Source organism: Danio rerio, chromosome 15 (assembly GCF_052040795.2).
Source record: "Danio rerio strain M-AB ecotype USA chromosome 15, GRCz13ab, whole genome shotgun sequence".
NCBI classification, from domain to species: Eukaryota; Metazoa; Chordata; class Actinopteri; order Cypriniformes; family Danionidae; genus Danio; species Danio rerio.
The window spans coordinates 28,336,367-28,360,912 of NC_141035.1; the positions used below are offsets into that span (position 1 = coordinate 28,336,367).

At 36.5% G+C, this 24,546-nt stretch overlaps 1 protein-coding gene and 1 long non-coding RNA gene across 3 annotated transcripts in view; one reads left to right on the plus strand and one right to left on the minus strand.

Annotated features, from left to right (window-relative positions):
• The window catches only part of tsr1 (TSR1 ribosome maturation factor), a 28,956-nt gene that overhangs the window by 4,113 nt on the left and 297 nt on the right, over window positions 1-24,546 (plus strand). The window contains 11 exon segments of one of the 2 annotated variants that reach the window (NM_001037370.3): window positions 1,068-1,202; window positions 1,317-1,750; window positions 3,751-3,901; window positions 13,648-13,841; window positions 18,126-18,349; window positions 21,202-21,361; window positions 21,482-21,592; window positions 21,742-21,874; window positions 22,984-23,100; window positions 23,197-23,337; window positions 23,441-23,515. In NM_001037370.3, the coding sequence (NP_001032447.3) occupies window positions 1,068-1,202; window positions 1,317-1,750; window positions 3,751-3,901; window positions 13,648-13,841; window positions 18,126-18,349; window positions 21,202-21,361; window positions 21,482-21,592; window positions 21,742-21,874; window positions 22,984-23,100; window positions 23,197-23,337; window positions 23,441-23,515 (1,875 nt within the window). 2 annotated transcript variants of the gene reach the window in all.
• Window positions 3,869-16,156, minus strand: LOC147840652 (uncharacterized). The gene is made up of 3 exons (XR_015509522.1): window positions 13,141-16,156; window positions 11,300-11,682; window positions 3,869-5,048 (listed from the first exon to the last, which is right to left on the minus strand). It is a non-coding gene; the product is annotated as an uncharacterized LOC147840652 (long non-coding RNA).

The following is a 24,546-nucleotide window of genomic DNA, read 5'->3' on the forward strand; positions in this document are numbered from 1 at the left end:
GTTTCATTCGCAGAAGCCAGGTTCAACACTCGCAATGAGTTCCTAGGCTGCTCGGCTTACAATCACCAATCAATAACAATTATACTCTCACATATTGTCATTAACTGCGTCACACATACAGGTGTTCTAACCTGTTTGGTTAAAACAGATAGACTAGGAACATTTCCACGTGGGGTTTGTGCATACAATTCTGAACATTATCTTAAGCATAAGCATTAGACATCCCTTAGACTGATTAGAGCAGGCTCCAGACCTGTAAAATGGATCAACAATCAAATAGAACACACACACTTAAAGTATAATCTGTTTCTTATCCAAGGCTGAGTGTACTCTCAGCCGTCTTTATCGAAACTGGTTAAAAACTGGTACAATCTACATTCAGGCAGTTATATTCTTACTACACAAAGTCTATCTTGAATAAAAAGTAGAATCACTTTAAAAGATTTAACCGTAAAAATAGCAAAATCACTTTAGACATTTTAGACAGTATTAACTCACAGAAATAACAATAGAAACAGTTGATTCCAGTCCTCAGCCCTCAGTTCCACTCAAGGTCTCCATGACCTCTGACCTAGTTTGCTGGCTCCTGAAAATAGGTATAAAGAGATATAAAGGTATAAAGAAATGCACTGAACATTCTTATATTAAGCAATGTGTTAACTTATTAATTAATTAAAATCAATTTACAGTTAAATACTGAGAAACAGGATGATGAAAAGGATAAACGTTGGTCCATGATGAGATGGACTGGAAAGCAGAAATCCAAATCCTTCAAAAGACTACATGTATCTTGTTTTACAAGACTATAATTAGAATTATCAAGAGTCAGAGAACATCTAATTTTTTAATGCTGCTGTCAGAAAAAAGATGAATGAATATTCCTGTACAATACCGTGTATTTTTTAAAAACATTTAGGGCAAAGTAGTATACAATTCCATAAATTTAATTTTGCAATCAAATGCTATGCATATTTAACATGAGCCTTAGTCGATGGATATTTTAAGAGTGGCTTATAGTATTGCAAAAAAGACAATGAAAGTATGATTTTTATTTCTTTTCATTTTAGATGACTTGCATTCGCTCCTGGATGTGGCAAAGATTGCAGACAGTTTGGTGTTTGTGCTGGATTCAAATGAAGGTTGGGATAGCTATGGAGAATACTGCCTGTCCTGTCTCTTTGCCCAGGGATTACCAAGTCATGGTGAGATTTAGAAACAGTTTGTTATATCCTTGAACAGTCATTATCTACAAATGTACATTTAGAAAGACACGACTGACCAATCATAATCAATTCATCTTCCTCTTCACCCTGCAGCACTGGTATGTCAGGGAGTGGCTGATCTAGCAGTGAAGAAGCGCACTGAGTCCCGACGAGCTCTCTCTCGTTTGGTAGAGTCTCGTTTCCCAGAAGCACGTCTCTTCCCTGTGGATGGTGATCAGGATGCCGTTTTGCTTCTACGGCACTTGTCAGCGCAAAAACAGAGGCGTCTGGGGTTCCGCTCTCGCCGCTCACACCTGCTGGCGCAGAGAGCCACATATGTGCCCAATAACAGCCAGAGCGGGACAGGGTTGGGGACTCTCTGTGTGTCAGGATATATTCGAGGCTGTCCTCTGCAAGTCAACCGGCTGGTGCACATCACAGGTCATGGAGACTTTCAGCTCAGCCAGATCGATGCTCCAGCAGACCCTCTGCCAATAGTTCTGTCAACATCTCGACCAGCAAAACCAGGACGAGATGTGGAGATGATGGTGAGCGGACTACTTTAACCTTTGAAGACTGCATTTTGTTTATTATACAGATTTTGTGGAGGTTTACCTTCATGTGTTTTTTCGCCAGTGAAGGATTGTGCATGTTTGCATTTGATTATTGAAAGATTATGTCTTGAGCATCTGATATCTCCTCTGTGATTATGTCCTTTAAATATTTAAAGGCTGGTTCTTTTACTGTCGATGAGGGACAATAGTAGTATTACAGATTTCAAAACAAATATTTTAATATTTAAAAAAAACATAAGCTTGACATCAAAATATCCTATTATTGTCGTAACAAATAAATGATGCAGCCTGTAGTTTACAGCAAGCATCAAGAGTTCATTGAGATGTGTTTGAGATTGTGTCCTCTGTCATGTCTTTTCGGGTGTTTTTTTCTCGTAAGGCAAGGCTTTCGAAAAGGATGACATGAGACTCTGCTGGGTAGCAGCGCTGGTTTACTAACCCTTGTTTAGGTCTGTAATTTCTTAGCATCTTCATAAGGGTGTTCTTGCTTTACATGGTGAAACAGGTTGTGGTGTTACCTGCTTTTGATGACACAATTCGTTTGCTCAGTTTGCGGTGAACGTTGCTCTGTTTTGTTTCAGATAGCAAAAAAAGTAAGTAGCTTATGAAGTCTAGTGACGTTTCTTGTCAACAGTGTCTGTGATTCTGACCTTTTTTACCTTATTTCTTTCTTACTCATTTAAGTGCAACTAACACTGTATGGCTGTGAACTTGTCGGAACTTGGCGTGCAGCAGTCGGAAGGGCAGGCTGCAAAATGCTTGCGCAACGTTACGCATAGTGCGTAAATATTATCGAGCAGTTATCGAACTGTCATTATCGTTTTATCGAAAATTTTTATATCGTGATAATTATCGATGTCGAATTATTGCCCAGCCCTATATTCAAGATATGAAAGTATATTTGAAGCATTAAATGTCACACTGATTATTTGCCTACATCTTACTATAGTAGTAAACTCTGGAATTCTGGTAAAAATAAATAAATGGATAGATAAATAAAGGATGGTCAGTTGAGAAAAGCCTTGTTTTTTTGCCATACAAGTGGGTGCTTCTGTAAAGATGTGATGTCTTTTAAAGTGTATTATTATTCATATCAATATTTGAAACCCTATACTGTCTTAATTCAAGTGCTTGGTTATTGCTGATTTTAAAAGTTTAATGATCAAGATAAAAATTTTATTTACTGTCACTACAAAAACTTTCTGTTGGAAAATCATACTTTTTATCATTTAAAAGTAAAATGTACATTTTAGCTTAATTTAAAAGAGACCAGAAATGAAAATGTATTCACTAGTTACTCTTCCTCAACTTGTTCTAAACCTGTTGAGTTTCTAACAAAAAAAGATATTTTGAAGAATGTTGGAAACTTTGGTAACCATTAATGTCCTGCAAGAATACAAATATTACACAATGCAGTGATTATCCATTTCCAATATTCTTCAGAATATCTGCTTTTGTGTTTTTAGGGTGATTTATTTATACCTTAAGTCAGGGGTATCAAAACTCGGACCTGGAGGGCTGGTGTCCTGCTGAGTTACATCCAACTTGCTTCAACGCACCTGCCAGAATGTTTCTAGTATCTGTAGTAAGAGCTTGATTAGCTGCTTCAGGTGTGTTTAATTAGGGTTGGAGGTAAACTCTCCAGGAAACCAGCCCTCAAGGACTGAGTTTGGACACCCCTGCCTTAAGGCATCGTAAGGCCAGAAGTTTGCTGAGGCCCCCTAGTGGACTCCAGTCCCCTGGTTGAGAACCACTTAATAATAACAACTGTTACAAAAACTCAGTTTAACTGAATTAAAAGTAATTTGTATTAGTTGGCTGTGATTATATCCTTTCATGTGGGATTTTTGCTTTCTATTTGAGCAGATTATTTGAGGTTAGTGGAATTGTTCCTGTGTCACAATTGATTGTTTTAGCAGTAATTTTTTATAGCATTAATTAGTCTATTTATTAAGATTAAGTTTTTCCTGAAGGACGGTGGAGATGGAGAGGTGAATGGGGATGTTCGGGTGTTGATGAAAGCAGACCCTGCTCAGAGAGAGAGCCTACAGGCAGAGGCAGAAGTCGACCCCATGGAGGGAGAGCAGACGTGGCCCACAGAAGCAGAGCTGGAGGAGGCTGAAGGTGCGTATTAACGGGACATAATATTTTAAACATGCTTCTGTTAATTAATTTTGGAGAAAGGCTTATTTGTTTTATTTTGGCTAGAATGAAAGCAGGTTAGAATATTTTAAAACCAATTTTAATATTATTAGCCTCCTTAAGCAATATATATTTTTGATTGTCTGCAGAAGAAACTACTGTTATATAATGACTTGCCTAATTACACTAATTAAGCCTTTGAATGTCACTTTAAGCTGAATACTAGTATCTTGAAAAATATCTAGTAAAATATGATGTACTGTCATCCTAGCAAAGATAAAAGAAATCAGTTATTAGAAATGAGTTATTAAATCTGTTATGTTTAAAGTGTGCTTTAAGCATCTTCACTGTAAAAAAAACTGGCTACAAAAGTCCTTCAGTCAAGAGCAATGAGGGAATTTCTCCTTTTGTTGGTTGATTAATAATAAAAACAGGCAGCAGCAGGAAGATTGTGCGCTGTCACTTTAAGAATAGTGCGTCTGATATGTTTTCTCTTTCACATGTCTTTTAATTCTCAACTTTTTTGTTTATTACACAAATCAGGGTGAATATGAATAATCACTAAACATCACGCTCTGACACATGTGCATTTATTTGACCATTAAAGCGCTCGCATTTAGATGGCGTTAGATGTGTTTGCTCTGCTCGTCTCCGAGCCTGTCTGAGGCTAAGCATGGTGCGAACACACACCAACATGTGCTTTTTTCATGCTTTTTAAAAAATATGAAATTCGAACGTACATCAATGAATGATGCGCATCCCATGCTGCAAACGTTACATTACAGTACATACTTTGTCTTAAACTGAGCTTTGCAGAGCAACACTGAAAAAGGGGCAGTATATGATGGAATAATCGTTTAATAATCTATATTAATGGTTTTTCATAATCGTTAGAAGTCAAAATCGAAACCGGGTTTTCGATTAATTGCACAGCCCTAACTCAAATAGAAATATTAAAATGAAAAACAAAAATCTAAAAAAAAGTTCAAATGTAAGTTTAAAAATTTGTTTAAACAGTAACCCAAGTATAAAAAAGAAAAATATTTAAAGTTGTAACTCAGAAATTGGATGTAAATAAATAAAGCGATAAAGAATATAATATTCACTTAAAAATGTAAACAAAGTGTAACTAGATTCTTAAAGTTTGAGAACAAACTTTGAGGCTGGCTTGTGAAAGCCTGACGGTAATAGTTTATTTAGTTTAAACAGTTTTAAAAAGTATGAAAAGATAGATAGATAGATAGATAGATAGATAGATAGATAGATAGATAGATAGATAGATAGATTAGCATGTTATTACCATGATTTTAACGTGAAATAGCATGTTGTTAGCATGATTCTAGCATGAATTAGCATGTTACTAGCATGATTTTAGCATGAATTAGCATGTTGTTAGCATGATTTTAGCATGAATTAGCATGTTACTAGCATGATTTAAGCATTAATTAGCATGTTGTTAGCATGATTTTAACATGAATTAGCATGTTGTTAGCACGATTCTAGCATGAATTAGCATGTTACTAGCATGATTCTAGCATGAATTAGCATGTTACTAGCATGATTTTAGCATGAATTAGCACAATTCTAGCATGAATTAGCATGTTGTTAGCATGATTCTAGCATGAATTAGCATGTTGTTAGCATGATTCTAGCATGATTTAGCATGTTACTAGCAAGATTCTAGCATGAATTAGCATGCTACTAGCATGATTCTAGCATAAATTAGCATGTTGTTAGCATGCTTCTAGCATGAATTAGCATGTTACTAGCATGATTCTAGCATGAATTAGCATGTTGTTAGCATGATTCTAACATGAATTAGCATGGTACTAGCATGATTCCAGCATGAATTAGCACGTTACTAGCATGATTCTAGCATGAATTAGCATGTTGTTAGCATGATTCTAGCATGAATTAGCATTTCACTAGCATGATTCTAGCATGAATTAGCATGTTGTTAGCATGATTCTAGCATGAATTAGCATGTTGTTAGCATGATTCTAGCATGAATTAGCATGTTGTTAGCATGATTCTAGCATGAATTAGCATGTTACTAGCATGATTCTAGCATGAATTAGCATGTTGTTAGCATGATTCTAGCATGAATTAGCATGTTACTAGCATGATTCTAGCATGAATTAGCATGTTGTTAGCACGATGCTAGCATGAATTAGCATGATACTAGCATGATTCTAGCATGAATTAGCATGTTACTTGCATGAATCTAGCATGAATTAGCATGTTGTTAGCATGATTCTAGCATGGATTAGCATATTACTAGCATGATTTTAGCATAAATTAGCATGATTCTAGCATGAATTAGCATGTTGTTAGCATGATTCTAGCATGAATTAGCATGTGACTAGCATGATTCTAGCATGAATTAGCATGTGACTAGCATGATTCTAGCATGAATTAGCATGTTGTTAGCATGATTCTAGCATGAATTAGCATGTTGTTAGCATGATGGATAGATAGATAGATAGATAGATAGATAGATAGATAGATAGATAGATAGATAGATAGATAGAGGTAGATAGATAGGGTAGATAGGGTAGATAGATAGATAGATAGATAGATAGATAGATAGATAGATAGATAGAGACAGACAGACAGACAGACAGACAGACAGACAGACAGACAGATAGATAGATAGATAGATAGATAGATAGATAGATAGATAGATAGATAGATAGATAGGTAGAGGTAGATAGATAAAGATAGATAGATAGATAGATAGATAGATAGATAGATAGATAGATAGATAGATAGAGTGCGAGCATGAGTCAAACAAGCCAACCCCTGCCTCTCTACGATGTTCTGATGCTGAGATATAGCTGCTGTTATATCGTTGCTAGGTTAGTCTGTTTTGTTGCTATGGAGTTGATTGACAGCTTAGACTGATGATGTATCAAAGCTTCTTGCCAGTATGAACAGTTAAAAACAACCCCCATGTCTCTATCACACTGCAGCATGACAATATCAGTCTGAACCTCTTTAATGGCAGTCTATGGGACAGTTGCTAGGGTGCAGTATCTGGTTGTTAGGGTGTGGCTAAAAAGTTAAAAGGCCATCGGTGATTGGCTGCTGGCTAGACTGAGTTAAATGAGCTCAATCATTAGTCTGTAGGACAGTCTGATGCAGAGTTATGAGCTCACAAAGTTTGATCCCATGTAAAGTCAATGAGAGTCTTTTGCAATGGAAGTCTATGGGACGGTTTCTAGGGTCCAAAAGTGGTTGCTAGGGCGTGGCCAGAAAGTTTAAAGGTGATCAGTCATTGGCAGTTTGATAGTCTGAGTTAAATGAGCCCAGTTAGAAGTCTGTGTGACATTCTGATGCGGAGTTATTAGGTCACAAAGTTTGATCCAATGTTACGTCTATGGGATTTTTCCGACGGTCCCGGGACGTTTTTCGGGAAACCGAAAGTCGGATCAGTCGGAAAGGATATAGCAACTCGAGTCAGAATAGTTCGGAGGTCTGACCCGAGTTTGATGGTCATAGCTTGAAAGGCCTAGGACGAGATAGAGTTTAATTTTTAGTCTCAGAAGAAGAATAATAAATATAACTAGACAGTAAAGTTCGTCGAGACAAACTTTGAGGCTGGCTTGACAAAGCCTGTTGGTAATAGTTTGTTTAGTTTAAAAACAGTTTGAAAAAGTATAAGTAGCATGTTATTAGCATGATTCTAGCATGCATTAGCATGTTTCTAGCATGGATTAGCATGTTATTAGCATGAGTGTAGTACAAATTAGCATTTTATTAGCATGATTCTAGTATAAATTAGCATGTTTGAAAAAGTTTTTTCAAAGTTTGAAAAAGTATAAGTAGCATGTTATTAGCATGATTCTAGCATGCATTAGCATGATTCTAGCATGGATTAGCATGTTATTAGCATGAGTGTAGTATAAATTAGCATTTTATTAGCATGATTCTAGTATAAATTAGCATGTTATTAGCATGCTTCTAGCATGAATTAGCATGTTACTAGCATAATTCTAGAATAAATTAGCATGTCACTAGCATGATTCTAGTATGAATTAGCATGATTCTAGCATCGATTAGCATGTTATTAGCATGAGTGTAGTACAAATTTGCATTTTATTAGCATGATTCTAATATAAATTAGCATGTTATTAGCATGCTTTTAGCATGAATTAGCATGTTACTAGCATGATTCCAGAATAAATTAGCATGTCACTAGCATGATTCTAGTATGATTTAGCATGCTACTAGCATGATTCTAGTATGAATTAGCATGTTACTAGCATTATTCTAGCATAAATTAGCATGTTACTAGTATGATTCTAGCATGAATTAGCATGTTACTAGCATGATTCTAGCATGCATTAGCATTTTACTAGCATGATTCTAGTATGAATTAGCCTGTTACTAGCATGATTCTAGTAAGATATAGCAGGTTATTAGCATGATTCTAGCATGAATTAGCATGATTCTAGTATGAATTAGCATGTTACTAGAATGATTCTAGCATGAATTAGCATGTTACTCGCATGATTCTAGCATGAATTAGCATGTTATTAGCATGATTATTGTATGAATTAGCATGATACTAGCATGATTCTAGCGTGAATAAGCATGTTATTAGCATGATTCTAGCATGCATTAGCATGTTACTAGCATAATTGTAGTATGAATTAGCATGTTATTAGCATGATTCTAGTATGAATTAGCATGTTATTAGCATGATTGTAGTATGAATTAGCATGTTACTAGCATGATTCTAGTATGAATTAGCATGTCACATAGCATGCTTAAGTAGTTGCTAGGGTATTCTGAGTGGTTGCTAAGTCATTGCTAGGCAGTTGCTAGGGTGTCCTGAGTGGTTACTAGGTGGTTGCTAAGATGTTGCTAGGCGGTTGCTAGGGTGTTGCTAGGTGGTTGCTATTGTGTTCTGAGTGGTTGCTAGGTGGTTGCTAAGGCATTGCTAGGCGGTTGCTAGGGTGTTCTGAGTGGTTGCTAGGTTGTTGCTAGGCAGTTGCTAGGGTGCTCTGATTGGTTGCTAGGTGGTTGCTAAGGTCTTGCTAGGCGGTTGCTAGGGTGTTCTGTGTGGTTGCTAGGTGGTTGCTAGGTGGTTGCTAGGGTGTTCTGAATGGATGCTAGGTGGTTGCTAAGGTGTTGCTAGGCGGCTGCTAGGGTGTTCTGAGAGGTTGTTAGGTGGTTGCTAAGGTGTTGCTAGGTGGTTACTATGGTGTCCTGAGTGGTTGCTAGGTGGTTGCTAAGGTGTTGCTAGGCGGTTGCTAGGGTGTTCTAAGTGGTTGCTAGGTTGTTGCTAAGGTGTTGCTAGGTGGTTGCTAGGGGGTTCTGAGTTATTGCTAAGGTGTTGCTAGACGGTTGCTATGGTGGCCCAAGTGGTTGCTAAGGTGTTGCTAGGTGGTTGCTAAGGTGTCCTAAGTGGTTGCTAGGTGGTTGCTAAGGCGTTGCTAGGCGGTTGCTGGGGTGTCCTGAGTGGTTGCTAGGTGGTTGCTAAGGTGTTGCTAGGTGGTTGCTAGGGTGTCCTGAGCGGTTGCTAGGTGGTTGCTAAGGCATTGCTAGGTAGTTGCTAGGGTGTTCTGAGTGGTTGCTAGGTGGTTGCTAAGGTGTTGCTAGGCGGTTGCTAAGATGTCCCAAGTGGTTGCTAGGTGGTTGCCAAGGTGTTGCTAGGTGGTTGCTAGGGTATTCTGAGTGGTTGCTAAGGCGTTGCTAGGCGGTTGCTAGGGTGTCCTGAGTGGTCGCTAGGCCCTTACTAAGGCATTACTAGGCCGTTGCTAGGTGGTTGCTAGGCGGTTGCTAGGGTAATTTGGGTGGTTGCTAGGCAGTTGCTAGGGTACCCTGGTTGGTTACTAGGCAAGCCTTACATACATGCTTGATAAAACATTTATACTTAGTAAGCATTTCTAGCAAGTTACAGTACTTGGCTAGTCAATATTAGCATGTAGCTAATCACTGCTAGCATGTGTAGCATTTAGGAAGTTCCGTTTGCTAGCATGAGTCAAACGAGCCAATCTCCAAGTCTCTACGATGTTCTGATGCTGAGATATAGCTGTTGATGAATGGTTGCTAGGGTACTCTGTTTTGTTGCTATGGGCGAGGTTACAGAGTGCACTTGAATGTGGTTGGCTGTCTAAGTAAAATGAACCAACCCCCATGTCTGTATGACACTGCTATGCAAAAATATGCATCTTGGCCTATTTTAATGGAAGTCTATGGAATCAATTTGGGGGCGTGGCTTGTGAGCTTCATTATCATATTGAGATGCTCATTGGTTGTCTGAGTCAATAGGACACTGCTAAGCAAAGATATGCATGTAGGCCAGTTATTAACATGAGTCTAGTATGAATTAGCATGTTACTAGCATGATTCTAGTACAAATTAGCATGTCATTAGCATGTTTCCAGTATGAGTTAGCATGTCATTAGCATGATTAGCATATGAGTAGCATGTTGCTAGCATGATTGGCATGTCATTAGCATGTTAGAATTATAAGCATTTAATAGCACAGCTAATTACAGTCTATAGGACAGTTGCTAGGGTGCAGTATGTGGTAGTTAGGGGTGTGGCTAGAAAGTTAAAAGGCCATCAGTGATTGGCTGCTGGCTAGACTGAGTTAAATGAGCTCAGCCATTAGTCTCTATGACAGTCTGATGCTGAGTTATGAGCTCACAAAGTTTGATCCCATGTTAACTCAATGAGAGTCTTTTGTAATGGAAATCTACGGGACAGTTGCTAGGGTGCAGTATGTGGTAGTTAGGGGTGTGGCTAGAAAGTTAAAAGCTCATCAGTTATTGGCAGTTTGGTAGTCTGAGTTAAATGAGCTCAGCCATTAGTCTGTATGACAGTCTGATGCAGAGTTATGAGCTCACAAAGTTTGATCCCATGTTAAGTCAATGAGAGTCTTTTGAATAGAAGTCTATGGGACAGTTACTAGGGTCAAAAAGTGGTTGCTAGGGCGTGGCTAGAAAGTTTAAAGGTGATCAGTCATTGGCAGTTTGATAGTCTGAGTTAAATGAGCCCAGTTAGAAGTCTGTGCGACAGTCTGACGCAGAGTTATGAGCTCACAAAGTTTGATCCAATGTTAAGCCTATGGGATTTTTTCGACAGTCCCGGGACGTTTTTCGGAAAACCGAAAGTCGGATCAGTCTGAGGAGATATAGCAACACGAGTCAGAATAGTTTGGAGGTCTGGAGCGAGTTTGGTGGTAATAGCTTGAAAGCTCTAGGAGGAGATAGAGTTAGAAATTTAGTCTCAGAAGATTAATAAAAAAAAAAAAAAAAATAATAATAAGTTTAAATAGCATTTCAGTAGTCTGGCTTTGACAAGCCAGCCTAATAATAAGTTTAATAGGATAACAGTAGTCTGGCTTGCTACACAAGCCAGCCTAACTAAAGTGAACTAAAATCAAGTGAAAACATATAAAAGCATTTTAAAAAACAAAAGCATAAAAGTGCAATTACAACAATGCTTTACACTGACCGTCAAGTTAAAGTGATATTTCCCCAAAAATAAAAATTACCCTATTATAAACTCTGCCTTATTTGGTTTTAAACTTTTCATCAGTTTCTTGCTTCTGTTGAACACTAAAGAAGATAATTATGGAAGTCAATAGGTGCCAGGAAGCAGCGTTTTTCACAATTTTTTCTTCTGTGTTCAACAAAAGAAAAAAGCTCAAATATATCTTGAACAAGTGAAGAGTGAGTAAATGATTGGAGGATTTTCATTTTTGGGTGAACAATACCTTTAATCAAACACGCAGTGCTCTGTGGGGGCTGCCAACTAGGGATGGGAAGATTAACCGATATGTATCGATACGCGGTCATGTGCGTGCACGATGCGAGTGCATCGGTAGAGCAGCAGAGGATGAATGAAATTTTGGAAGCAAATCGAGATGCATCGGTTTTTGCGAGATGCATCGATTTTTCCGAGATACAGCTTATATTTTTAATATAGAATGTATTTTTTATTTATTAACAAGTGTTGTCAACCTGTTTTTGGCGCATAATTTAATCGACCTACATAAAGTAAGCCTTAGCAACGGATTTGCGGATGTGTACACTTTCACTACAACTCAGTGTATCAGGTGTGCGGGTGAAGCTAGTGGTGCGCCCTCAGAAAGCGCGAGAAGCAAAACAAACATTTTATTCCCCACTGAGTTTTAAATCTAAAGTATGGCAAGCAACATTATGGATTTAAGGATGGACGACATGACAGGACAGATGCAATTTGCAAAATGTGCCGCGCATCTGTAAAATACGCGGGCAGTACGACTAATCTGATATCTCACTTGAAGCGGCGCCACGGTGTTGTTGTGGAAGCATCTTCCAGTGTTTCTGCATCCCCGGCTTTCGCACTGCTTCAACCAGTTCCAAAAGTGGTGAGAAAAGCATTGCAAGTTTTTTTTTCCATGCGCAACAGTTCTGCTCGCTCTACGCCAATAACGAATGCTATTGCATTGTTCATCTGCAAAGATATTCAGCCTAGTGTCACGGAGAACGAAGGTTTTAAACACCTCCTCCTGTTAATTTTTATTTAATTATAATAATAATAATAATATTAATAATAATAATGATAAAAATAATTGGGTGTCACGGTGGCACAGTGGGTAGTTTGACCACCTCACAGCAAGAAGATTGCTGGTTTGTTATATTTTTATTAGCCTGTTGTTTACAGTGACAGTGATGTTTCAACGCAGCATAACTGCTAGTTCACGACCGTAAGTTTTGAATAATCAGTGGCAAAATATATCTTTGTAAAACTTGTTTTCATAGTTGAAAAGTTTAATCACAATTCTTGTTGTGCAATGCTAAATTTATTTATGTTGAAAGAGTGCAAATATATACATATTTTTTTTAATATATATTGCACTTATACATTCTGTTTATCTTGAAAATACTTAAATAATATGTGCTATATGTTCTAAAATGGCCCTCTACTGTAAACTGACACTCTGGCTCTGAGAGAAAAGCCAGTTTGTAAAAAAAGTCTTGGTTTTGCTTGGTTAATAAATAATCAAACTCATTCAATGGCACAGCATCCTCTTTCACATCATCTCATAAACTTGATCTAATTAGTTAGTGCTGAAATATCGCATCGTATCGTGATATGGGTGTGAATCGTATTGTGTTGCATCGCAATATGTCATAAATGTATCGCTAATATATCGGATCGTATTCTTTGTATCGAGATGCGTATCGGATCGGCATTATAGCTTAGATGCCCAACCCTACTGCCAACAGATGTGAATATATGGGATCTGAGATACTGTAATCAACCGCTGGCATTAGTGAGAAGTTAATGTTAGTCAAAGAGTGGCTTCATCGTTCTGATTTCTGTCTGCCCACATACATGCATACACTTGATATCATCAAGCTTGTTTGATTCATACATTGACAAATGTTCTTAATATAACCTATTAATCACTCCAGTAAACGTATATGAACACTTTATCCTTCACAGTATTTGATTTTTATCTCAAGAAAGCTCAAAACAGAGAGAGATCTTCTTACAGCAATACTAATCTTGAGGTTTGCTTAAGTATTTTATTTCAAGAAGCTGCGCAAGAAACTCTGCCAGTGACCTAAATGGAGCTAGAAAAATGAGTAATTAATAGTGAATAACACTCAAACCCTGTTTACACTTGGATGCATTTGCAGAAAATGGATGGTAATACTAGGTGGAAACAGGGCCTGATAATGTACAAGCTGTAATTAATGTGCTTTTTAATTTCTATTCAGAGGCCAGTAAGAAGAGGAGAGTGATGAAGGTACCGAAGGGGACATCCGACTATCAGGCCACATGGATTATTGATGAAAATGCTGAGGAGGAAGGGGATGGTGGTGATGATGGGGATGATGATGATGACAGCTGTGATGATGATGATGATGATGAGATGATGGACGATGAAATGGATGGAGATAATGAATCTCAGGTGAGATTTTATTACTTTATTATTATTTCTATTATTCTATTATTTTGACACAGGTAGTCATGGGTTCTTGATAAAGCATTTCCTTCCCTTTTCCCTCAACAGAAAGACATTTTACATAAAGCATATTGTAAACATCGTCTTGTTGGTTTTCTGTGGAGAAGAGCAATAATTGCACAATATTAGTCCATTGACCTTATTTATTGCGTACGAGCGGGCACAGCCATTTGAATTTCTTTGGCCCAAGACTTCAGGTCTCATTCACTTCCATTCATTTTTAATGTTGAAAACAACTTGTTACCCTGCGTGATGTTGCAAACTGATATCATCTTATTATATTATTCTGCTTTGTCTGTATAGTCATGGACACTTGTTTATAGGGCAAGTAGTTTGACTGTTTTCTGCTGTTTATTGTTCCTAGTCATTTCTCCTAAAGGAAACTAAATCGAAATGAGCGCACTTACACATTTCAGAATAAGGTCAATTAGTATTTATTAATTTACTTATTCTGTTAGTGATGTGTTTGTTCGGAAAAGGAAATTTAATGAATTATATTTCAACAACAAACAAGAGTAGAATCTGTTTCTTTTGATTTAGATGGTAGTGTGAAAATTGCTTTACATATGATTTATGTTTTCCCAAAACATTTGTAATTGAGTAGTTGATTATTCTATGTAAAAATATTTAGCAGTTAATTATTATAGGTTGCAATCTAGGGTTTATTGTAGTCTTTAATATTAAAAGTGCTTTAACAATTAAGTGCTTTGGAATATGCTTTTTTTATTCCATGTTTGACAATCTCAAAACACGAAGAGCGGGACGTAGTGTAGCTCCTCTCCTTTAAAAAAAAAAAAGCCAATTGGGTTTTGTTTTATCATTGCGCTGCAAGTGAGAATGTTTGAGGTCAAGCACATCAAATGAAAATCAAATGAGAAGAGTCTTTAAGGGGGCGGATACTAGATACTAGAAACACTAGAGAGCATTTGATTGGTCAAGATTTGATGGGAAACTGAAGTATGAGGTGACGTGAATAAAACTGTTTTTTCGTTTGGGCAGAAGTGACAAACTACAAGCTTTACATGTTTATATCAGTTTTATATCTTCTAAACGCAAATTTTGTCACTGTTTTGAAGCACTAAATAAAACTAACAATACTGATACTAACATTTAAATTAACTTTATTTAAATTTCACGTGACCTTTAATAAAAACACACTAAAACGCAATAAAAAAGCATATTTAGTTCGGGTTTTTAGCATCTTTACCTAAAAATGGTGGCCTTAATGTTTAAAAGAAATTTAGACACTAAATATTTCTTGCAATTTTATTTCGATATGAATAAAATTTACATTGTGTTATTTTTAATACATTTTTTTTTACATTTTGCTGTACAGCACTACGGAGACCTGGAAGGGATGTGATGGTGGGGAAAAAAATGTGTGGAAGAAAAAAAAACTGGCTGGGAGTTATAGGACAATATATTTAAAAAATGTTTTCGTTCCCTCGCAAAGATGTTTTGCGTTATCTTGCTGTTCGTCGATCATCGCCCTTCATATGCAACCTCTGAATCAGCGAATGCATGTACAAGCGCTGACTGATGGATGCGCTCCATATGATAAACTGATTTTGTACACACCATTTAAAGAGGCGCTAAAGTGCAGAACTCTTTGGGATTCGATTGTGTATAATATGTAAACTTGTCTGTCCTGCATGTTTTATTTTAAACACAACTACAGGGTTCATACGGTCATGGAAAACCTGGGAATATCTTGGAATTTTGACATGGCATTTTCCAGGCCTGGTAAAGTTTTGGAAAATCAGAAAAACTCACAAAGTTTTGGAAAAGTTATGGAAAACGGATATCTGTACTTGAATATCGATTAGTTGTCTTGACTGCTTTTCTGTCCTTGACCAATTACATGCTTTCACATTAGTGCAGTGTAGGCATTATTGAAATTCATTTTACATAGATATAAATTGGGCATCATGGTGGCGCAGTGGGTATCGCTGCAAAGCAAGAAGGACGCTGGTTCGAGTTTTAGCTAGGTCGGTTGGCATTTTGTGTGGAGTTTGCATGTTCTTCCCGTGTTCGTGTGGGTTTCCTTAAGGTGCTTCGTTTTCCCTCACAGTCCAAAGACACGCTGTAGGGAAATTGGATAAGCTAAAGTTGTCTGTAGTGTATGTGTGTGATTGAGTGTGTATGGGTGTTTCCCAGTGATGGGTTGCAGCTGGAAGGGCATCCGCTGCATAAAACATATGCTTTATAAATTGGCGGTTTATTCTGCTGTAGTGGCCCCACATTAATAAAGGGACTAAGCCGAAAAGAAAATTAATGAATAATTATAAATTGTAACTAAATAGAGTGTTGGCTGTTTTACCATATGCTGTAATAAATTTTAACATGTATTGTTTTTTACCACGCATATGTAGACATTGTATGAAACATTAGGTCAGGAACTTAAAAGTCTTAAAAATCATGTAAAAGTCATGGAATTTAAGTAGTTAAAATGTTTATGAACCCTGCAACTAATTCGAATCGAATGGTTTTAGATCTGTGCTTTCATTAAGAGACACCTCTGTTATCAAGAACAAAACGAGAGATGCATTTGCTGCTCTTCACTTGTTTGATAACAGAGATGTCACTTTAAAGGGCATGTACAGAAGCTGATTTGGGATCAGTTTATCACACGGAGCGCCTCTGTTAGTGCTTATGCAACCTCTGAATCAGCGAATACATGTATATAAAAGGCGATGATCGACAAATAGCTTTGATGAATAGAAAGTGAATTAAGACATTCGTCCATTAATTTTCTTTTCGGCTTAGTCCATTTATTAGTCAGGGGTTGCCACAGCAGAATGAACCGCCAACTTATTCAGCACATGTTTTACCCAGTGGATACCCTTCCAGCCGCAATCCAACACTGGGAAACACACATACACTCACATTCACACACATATTCTAGGGCCAATTTAGCTTAATCAATTCACCTATACCACATGTCCTCGGACTGTGGGGTACACCGGAGCACTTGCTTGCTTCCTCCTGTGAGGTGATCGTGCTACCCACTGCACCCCGTGATGCAGAATGAAGACATTTTTATATTAATTTCAACATGGTTTCAAGATTAAAAACATGGGGAAATACTTAATGATAGGATGAGAACAGGATAGAATGTTAAATTATGAGATAATCCCAGCGAAACGGAAGTGTATGAACAGGAATTGTTTATGGAACAGCATCTTTTCGAGGGGACGCAAAAACGTAAAAATATTTATTTTTCCTATCACTCTTTTTTTTTTCTCTCATCCAGTTTTTCCCTTCATCACGTCTCTTCTGGGTCTCCGTACAGCAGAAATATATTTGAAAAATAAACAGCAAAAATTAACAATGATAAATTATTAATAATCTATATAGCCACTTTTAATGAGGGGGGTGTGTTTTTTTTGTTCTTATCTGATCACATGCATGATTGTGTATGTTTGTTTTGATTCTGTATACAGTTACACTTTACATCCTGATAAGCAAACAGAGCTTTTGTTTATCCCTTGCTATGGCAACCCGAGAGGTGGCAGCAGACCCATTCAATCAGGAGTGATCTTGGCAGAAGCGAGTAAAGCCCAAGTCTATCCAGCTGCCCGAGTGATTGAAGGTCTAAATAAAGTCGGAGGGATGAGATGGAGGGTGGGCACGGTGTGGGAGGACCAGTGCATACGTGACTGCGCGCTGCATGGTGGAGAGGCACTGTTTGTTTTCTCAATGTCTGCTGCTTGGCCTTAGTGCCAGGCATCCCAACGCAACAATAGTGTTTGGAGAGGGAGTCCCGAGAGAAGCCTTCAGTCTTCCTGCTCTTTGGACACAACTTCCTGTCGAGACTAGCGGAGGGGGCGGTCATTTATTTATACCAGCTGGGCTTGAAAGAACAAGGGGAAGCTTGACATGTATGGAAGCTCTGGTCCATTTATTTTCTTTAATCATAATTAGCATGCGTTTGATGTCTTGGGGCGCACCAAAGGAGACTTTTCAATGCAACATGTTAACAATGGGGAAGTGGTACTACAGATGATTACGGAGATTATTTTTATTACTGCACCTGCCATTGTTCTGCAGGTTGACCCCACAGGGGGGTTACGGCACCCCAGCGCTATGTCTTGTCTTTTTCCCCATTTCAGCCACTCTTGCTGTCTGTTTAGTGGACTTCAAAGAAGTGGAGGGCTTTGTTTGGGTTTGCTAGACCTTATGTGGATGTATGTCTAGAGAGAATTTTTTACATGCTTCTCTTCCTCTAAGGATGCCGGCTCTGAATGTGCTTCTGAAGGAGATGATGACGATGAAGAAGAAGAAGAGGAGGAGGAGATCAGTTCCACCGGACGCACTGGAGCCGATCAGAAGTATGACGAAGGCATGAACGAAAGCGAGGAGGGAGAAGGGTTGAGGAGATACAGAGAGGCACGTGCCAATGAGATGTTCCCTGATGAAGTTGACACTCCCCTGGATGTCCCATCCAGGACACGGTAAGATACGGAACGGGACCAGCAATGTTAAATTTTCAAGGATTTTTCAAATTTTAAGTTACATTCTGAGTCGTTTTGTTTGGTTCATAAATCACAAAAAATATCTCAAAACATCTCTTTGGCCCTCACAATAACACCAGTGTAGATGCAGGAATCCTAAAGGTAATTTCAATACCTTTTAAAGACTTTTTAAAGACCTTCTCAGAATATTTAAGACCTTATCGCCGCTTCAAGTTCTAATCAGTAACAAACCTGTAACTTAATAAACCGTTGTAGTTAAATCAATGGAGTACAACCATGCAACAGAACTCAGATAAGCTTAGAAGAAACAAAGCTTTAGGGTCCCACTTTATATTAAGTAGCCTTAACTAATATGTACTTACACATGAATTAATAGTTTGTTACAATGTACTTATTGTGTAAATACACGTATTTACTGTGTACTTATGCTTGATTAAATACATGTATGTATTTTTGTAATTTTTTTGTAATTACATTTGTGAATAAACTGTTGACCATCCCTTACACCTTAACCTACCCCTAAACCTACCCATGCTACCAAACCTGTCCATAACCCAACCTCTATCCCAACTCAAATGCACCCCAAGTGTTCTCAAATACATTATAAACACAGTAAGTACATTGTATTTATTTTTTGATGTAAGTACATAGTAGTTAAGGACACTTAATATAAAGTGGGACCAGCTTTAGAAAATAAATACACGTTTAGTTTCAGTGACAGGCTTCATCCACTGTTTAAACTCGTCTTTCTCCAATCAGGAGAACGCAATATTGCATTTTCCCATTTAGCCGTCTGTTTCGTTCTATGGTTTCAATACATGTGGAAAGCGTTACATTGCGTTTGCCGCAAATTATGTGACATCACCTGGATGGAGGAGCTTGGCCGGATGTGCTCCGGCCTTAACCAGTCGCGTGTATTGAGCACGCTGTTGTTAATAATAGGAGGAAAATAAATATATTTATGCTTTTTTTGGAGTCAAACATTTTGGACAATGTTTGAACAAAATTTAAGACTTCATAAAAAATGTGGTTGAGACTGTGTAATACCTTTTAGGGCCTTAATTTTCTTATAATTAATTTATCAACTTTTAATACTTTTTAAGACCCCGCAGACCCCCTGAAGATGCATTTTTGGTGATCTGATGACTAGTGAACAATGCTAAAAATAAGTTTAAGTTCAGAACAGTTTTGAGTTTGTTTGCTTTTTACCACTTCAATATACATACTTTATTGCACTTACAGTATAAGCAATCTCCTCTCTGCCTACTGGCCTAATTCTTAAGCAAAACATGATATTTTTGAATACAGTCTGCTAGCTGAATTGGATTTAAACTTTACTCTCTGAATTAAGTTTGGTTTAAAGCCTCATACCAGTTGTGATTCTTATACAAACCAACAGTTTTATGCAGTTTTTTGGCCTTCACACCAAAAATGAAAGCTGCTGATTTATGCAGTTTATTTCACAATTCTAGAATAAAGTGTCAATTCTTACACCACGTATTTATAGGAGTGGACAAAGGGGAGGGATTAAAACATAAGCCATCTCCTTGGTCTACTTGTGATCTTAATACTTTGAGTAAACAGGGGCTTTCCTTTTAATAAAATTTTGTAATGGCCATTAGAGATCAGTAGATGTTAACATTATCGGTCACACTTTACAATAAGGTTTATTAGTTAATGTTAATTAATGCATTTACTAACATGAACAAACAATAAACCATACATTTACTACTGTATTTGTTCATCTTAGTTAACGTTAGTTAATAAAAATACAGTTGTTCATTGTTAGCTCATGTTAACTCTTGGTGGATTAACTAATGTTAACAAGCATGGACTTGGATGTTAATAATGCATTAGTAAATGTTCAATTATGATTAATAAATGCTGTACATGTGTTGTTCATGATTAGTTCATGTTAGTAAATGCATTATCTAATGAACCTTATTGTAAAGTGTTACCACATTATCTATGTTTTCATCCTAAAATGTGAATTAACTTTATGCGCAAAACTGGATTATCACATAAAAAACGTGCGAATGAAGCAGCGTCTCCATTCAACAAGTCAAAGAGGTCAAAATCATCCCTTCCTGATTAACTGGCTCTAAATATCAACAGTAAAAACGGAATTGATTTTGAGACATGCGTTAGGAGAAGGTATGCGATTTTTATTTATTTATTTTTTTTTATTTTTTATTAAAAAATGACTTGCATCTCAAAAGAAAAATGCAAACATGCAGTGATCGTGCTGTGGTGTTTAAAGGCGTAGGACGCAGAGCACAATTACTATTAAAAGTTCTGGAGGTAATTAATAATATAATAACACTAATGCTGAAATGGAACAATTTTATATTGACTGATGTATTAACTTTTTATCAAGAAACACCAAAAAATTTAAACTTAAACAAATTAAAAAAAAAACAAAACTTTACGTTATCTTTGTTTTGCTCACCAAAGTTGCATTTATTTAATTAAAAACACTGTAAAATGCCAATTATGTAAAATATTATGACAATGTAAAACATCTTTAGCACTATAATATTACATTTTGAAACATTTCACAGCATTCACCAAAGTTTATGTTGTCCACCTTAGTTTTTCTCGAGAAACATTTTTCAGTGTTTTTTTAAATTTTTTTTTTAAGTAAAATAAATCCAAAACTTGCAAATATTTGAAATGTTTTCCTAACTTTTATAAATGCCTGGACTCTCACTTCTGATTAATTGAATGCAATCTTGTTAAATAAAAATTATTTTTTTTCTTTCTTTAATGAATAAAGTAGATCTTTTCACAGTAGTTCCTTCTCAGCTGACTGGTCTGTTATGCGTATTCAGGTTTCAGAGGTACAGAGGTCTGAAGAGTTTTCGCTCATCTCCATGGGACCCGCTAGAGAATCTGCCTTCAAACTACTCGCGCATTTTCCAGTTCCAAAACTTTGAACGCATGCGGCGCCGAATACTAGCAGATGCTGCTAATGAGGAAGACGGAGCAATGGTTTGTATTAGAGGGAGAGGGAGTGAAAAATAGTTCTTAAAATTGTCTTGGTTAATAGCCCTGAGTCTTTGGTGTTTTACTGTTTCTCAAGTAATTGATTTTTTAAAATTATTTTCTCAGGTGGGCTGGTATGTGACACTTCATATAGTTGACGTTCCCCCCTCAGTTATGGAGAGTTTTCAGACTGGTAAACCATTAATTCTGGTGTCCCTGCTGCCACATGAACAGAAGGTAATTGCCACTTGGAGGATTCTCAATCACCTTAATGTCTAAAAAGGACACGTATTGAAGTGATGTTTGAGTATTTATATATTAGTGCTGCTCTGTTTAAATGCATTCATTTAGAAATAATATAATGAGGAATAATTGTCTCTTTTCAGATGTCAGTTATGAATGTGTTGGTGCGGCAGCATCCCAGTAACACCGAACCCATCAAGTCTAAAGAAGAGCTGGTGTTTCAGTGTGGATTCAGACGCTTCAGAGCTTCAGCCATCTTCTCTCAGCACACTACTGGTAATAAGAGACTATGAAGGCAAACATGTTATTGAGACGTCCTTTATAAAGTGCATTATTACCTGCCCACATTTACAACACTGGTACTGGTATTTATCTCTGGACCAAAACATTTACAGGGTTAGTTCACCCAAAAAAGGATTTTTTTTTCATTCTTAAGTGATTCCAAAGCTTTGAGTCTTTTGTTGAACACAAAAGATGATATTTTGAAGAAAGCTAAAACCTGTAACCATTGACTTTCCTCCTATGGAAAGTTACAGGTTTACAACAGATTTTTCAAAATACCCTCTTTTGCATAGAACAGAAGAAAGAAACTCATAAATGTTTGAAACAAGGATAGGGTGAGTGAATGATAACAGAATTTTCATTTCTGCGTCAATTATCCCTTTAAGTTGCATGGGTACATTTTTGGCAATAGCCAGAAAAACATTGTATGGGTCAAAATTATCAATTCAAATTATTTCTTTTATGCCAAAAATCATTAGATTATTAAAAGGACAGTTCCCTTTATAACACAGGGTGGTAAATAATGGCACAATCAAAACATTTTATATATGAGCAATATCACACGATGAGCAGTGCAATGTGGCTTTATATCGGCACTGATTGGCGTTGGATTGCAGTGCCTTAGTGTCCCATTATTGACGATATACACCCACATCGCACTTCTACGAGTGTGATATTGCGTTTCTACAACAGTTCGATGGCATAATCGTGTATATAAAAAAGAAAATCAAACACTGAGAGTCTCAAAACCTTGAAACTGCATAGTTAGAATCTGAACAACTACATTCTCAACAAAAAAGCCTCAAAAGTACATTATGTTGTCCAACAGCAGTAATATTTATCAAACTGTAGTGTCCTTTACTTGTTGCTGTATGTGGGTGTAGTATTACACAAGGGTGAAGAGTGAAGAGGCTGGACGAGTGCTGTTACTAGCAGAGTATCGCATGGCTACCAGCCAATCAGATTCAAGAACCAGACAGAACTGTTGCATAAAATAAAATAATTAATATATATTTTTTAACTTTTAAGTTTTTTAAGTCTTTTAATTAATATTTTTATGTAATTTAATCAACCTATCATTGATATTAAATGTGTGTTCTCAGGTGATAAACACAAGCTGGAGCGGTTTCTTCGCCCTGATGCCCCTACAATCATGTCTTTCTATGCCCCTATTACCTTCCCCACCGCCGGAGTCTTGGTCTTCAAACAAAGAGACAATGGTGAAGAGAATCAGACAAAACATTCTGATACATATATTATAAAAAAAAGTATATATTTTTAAAGTTATTTAATTATTATTTTTACCTGTGCCACAGGTATGCAGGATCTGGTGGCCACCGGTAGTCTTCTGAGCTGTGATCCTCGGCGTGTGGTGTTGAAGAGGATTGTGTTGAGTGGACACCCTTTCAAAATCAATCGGCGCTCAGCTGTGGTTCGCTACATGTTCTTCAACAGAGGTGAGAAAGAAGGCACTAGACAGATTGTTCACATTCAGATGGAAAAATAAGTGTTGAGTGAATGAGGAAATTTCACATTGATTGAGTCCAATCTCTTTTGCAGATGATATTCTGTGGTTTAAGCCAGTAGAACTACGTACAAAGTGGGGCCGACGAGGACACATCAAGGAAGCTTTGGGTAATAAAAACATATTTTTAATAATTTGATCTTTTAGTGAAAATACTTTTTGCCTGATGATGATGATGATTAAATTGGTATAATTAATAAAAAACTGGAGTATGAAATGGTATTCATTGTAATAATTATAAACATAATTTAGTGAAAGTAGTATTATAAAATGAAAATTATTATAAATGAATATTAAATGTTTTAATGTTTGTAATTTGGATTGTATTATAATTATGAATATGTACATATGAATTAAACGGACACACTTTACAATAAGGTTCATTAGTTAATGTTAATTAATGCATTTACTAAGATGAACAAACAATGAACAGTACATTTACTACTGTATTTGTTCATGTTAGTTAACATTAGTTAATGAAAATACAGTAGTTCATTGTTAGTTCATGTTAACTCATGGTGCATTAACTAATGTTAACAAGCATGGACTTGAATGTTAATAATGCATTAGTAAATGTTTAATTATGATTAATAAATGCTGTACATGTGTTGTTCATGATTAGTTCATGTTAGTAAATGCATTAACTAATGAACCTTATTGTAAAGTGTTACCAATTAAACAATTAAATACATAAAATTAAAGTAAATATAGTTAATGAATGTTAATATTAATTAATTAGAATTATAAAAGTGATAATAAAAGTATATAAAGTATTTAGTTTTTATTTGTAAATAAAATAAACTATTATTTGTAGTAATATTATTGGTAGCAACATAGCAAATAAATTAGCAGTAAAAACACTAGCAATAACTTATAATTTAAATAATTTTTATATTTCAATTCAACCCAATATTAATAATACGGTCAACTATTTTATGTCATACCTATTCATAAGCAATTCTGCACTATGTACATGATAATCAGTCCTGTTTGTAAATAATATTGATTGAATGAATAAAAGCAGTTGCAACACAAGCACTAGCTGGTGTAGTTTATTTTCAGGATAGAACAGGGAAAATTTCTTGAAGTTGAGTATACTCTGACTTGCGTTTGTTGACTCGCTTTTATCCATGCTCTTTGC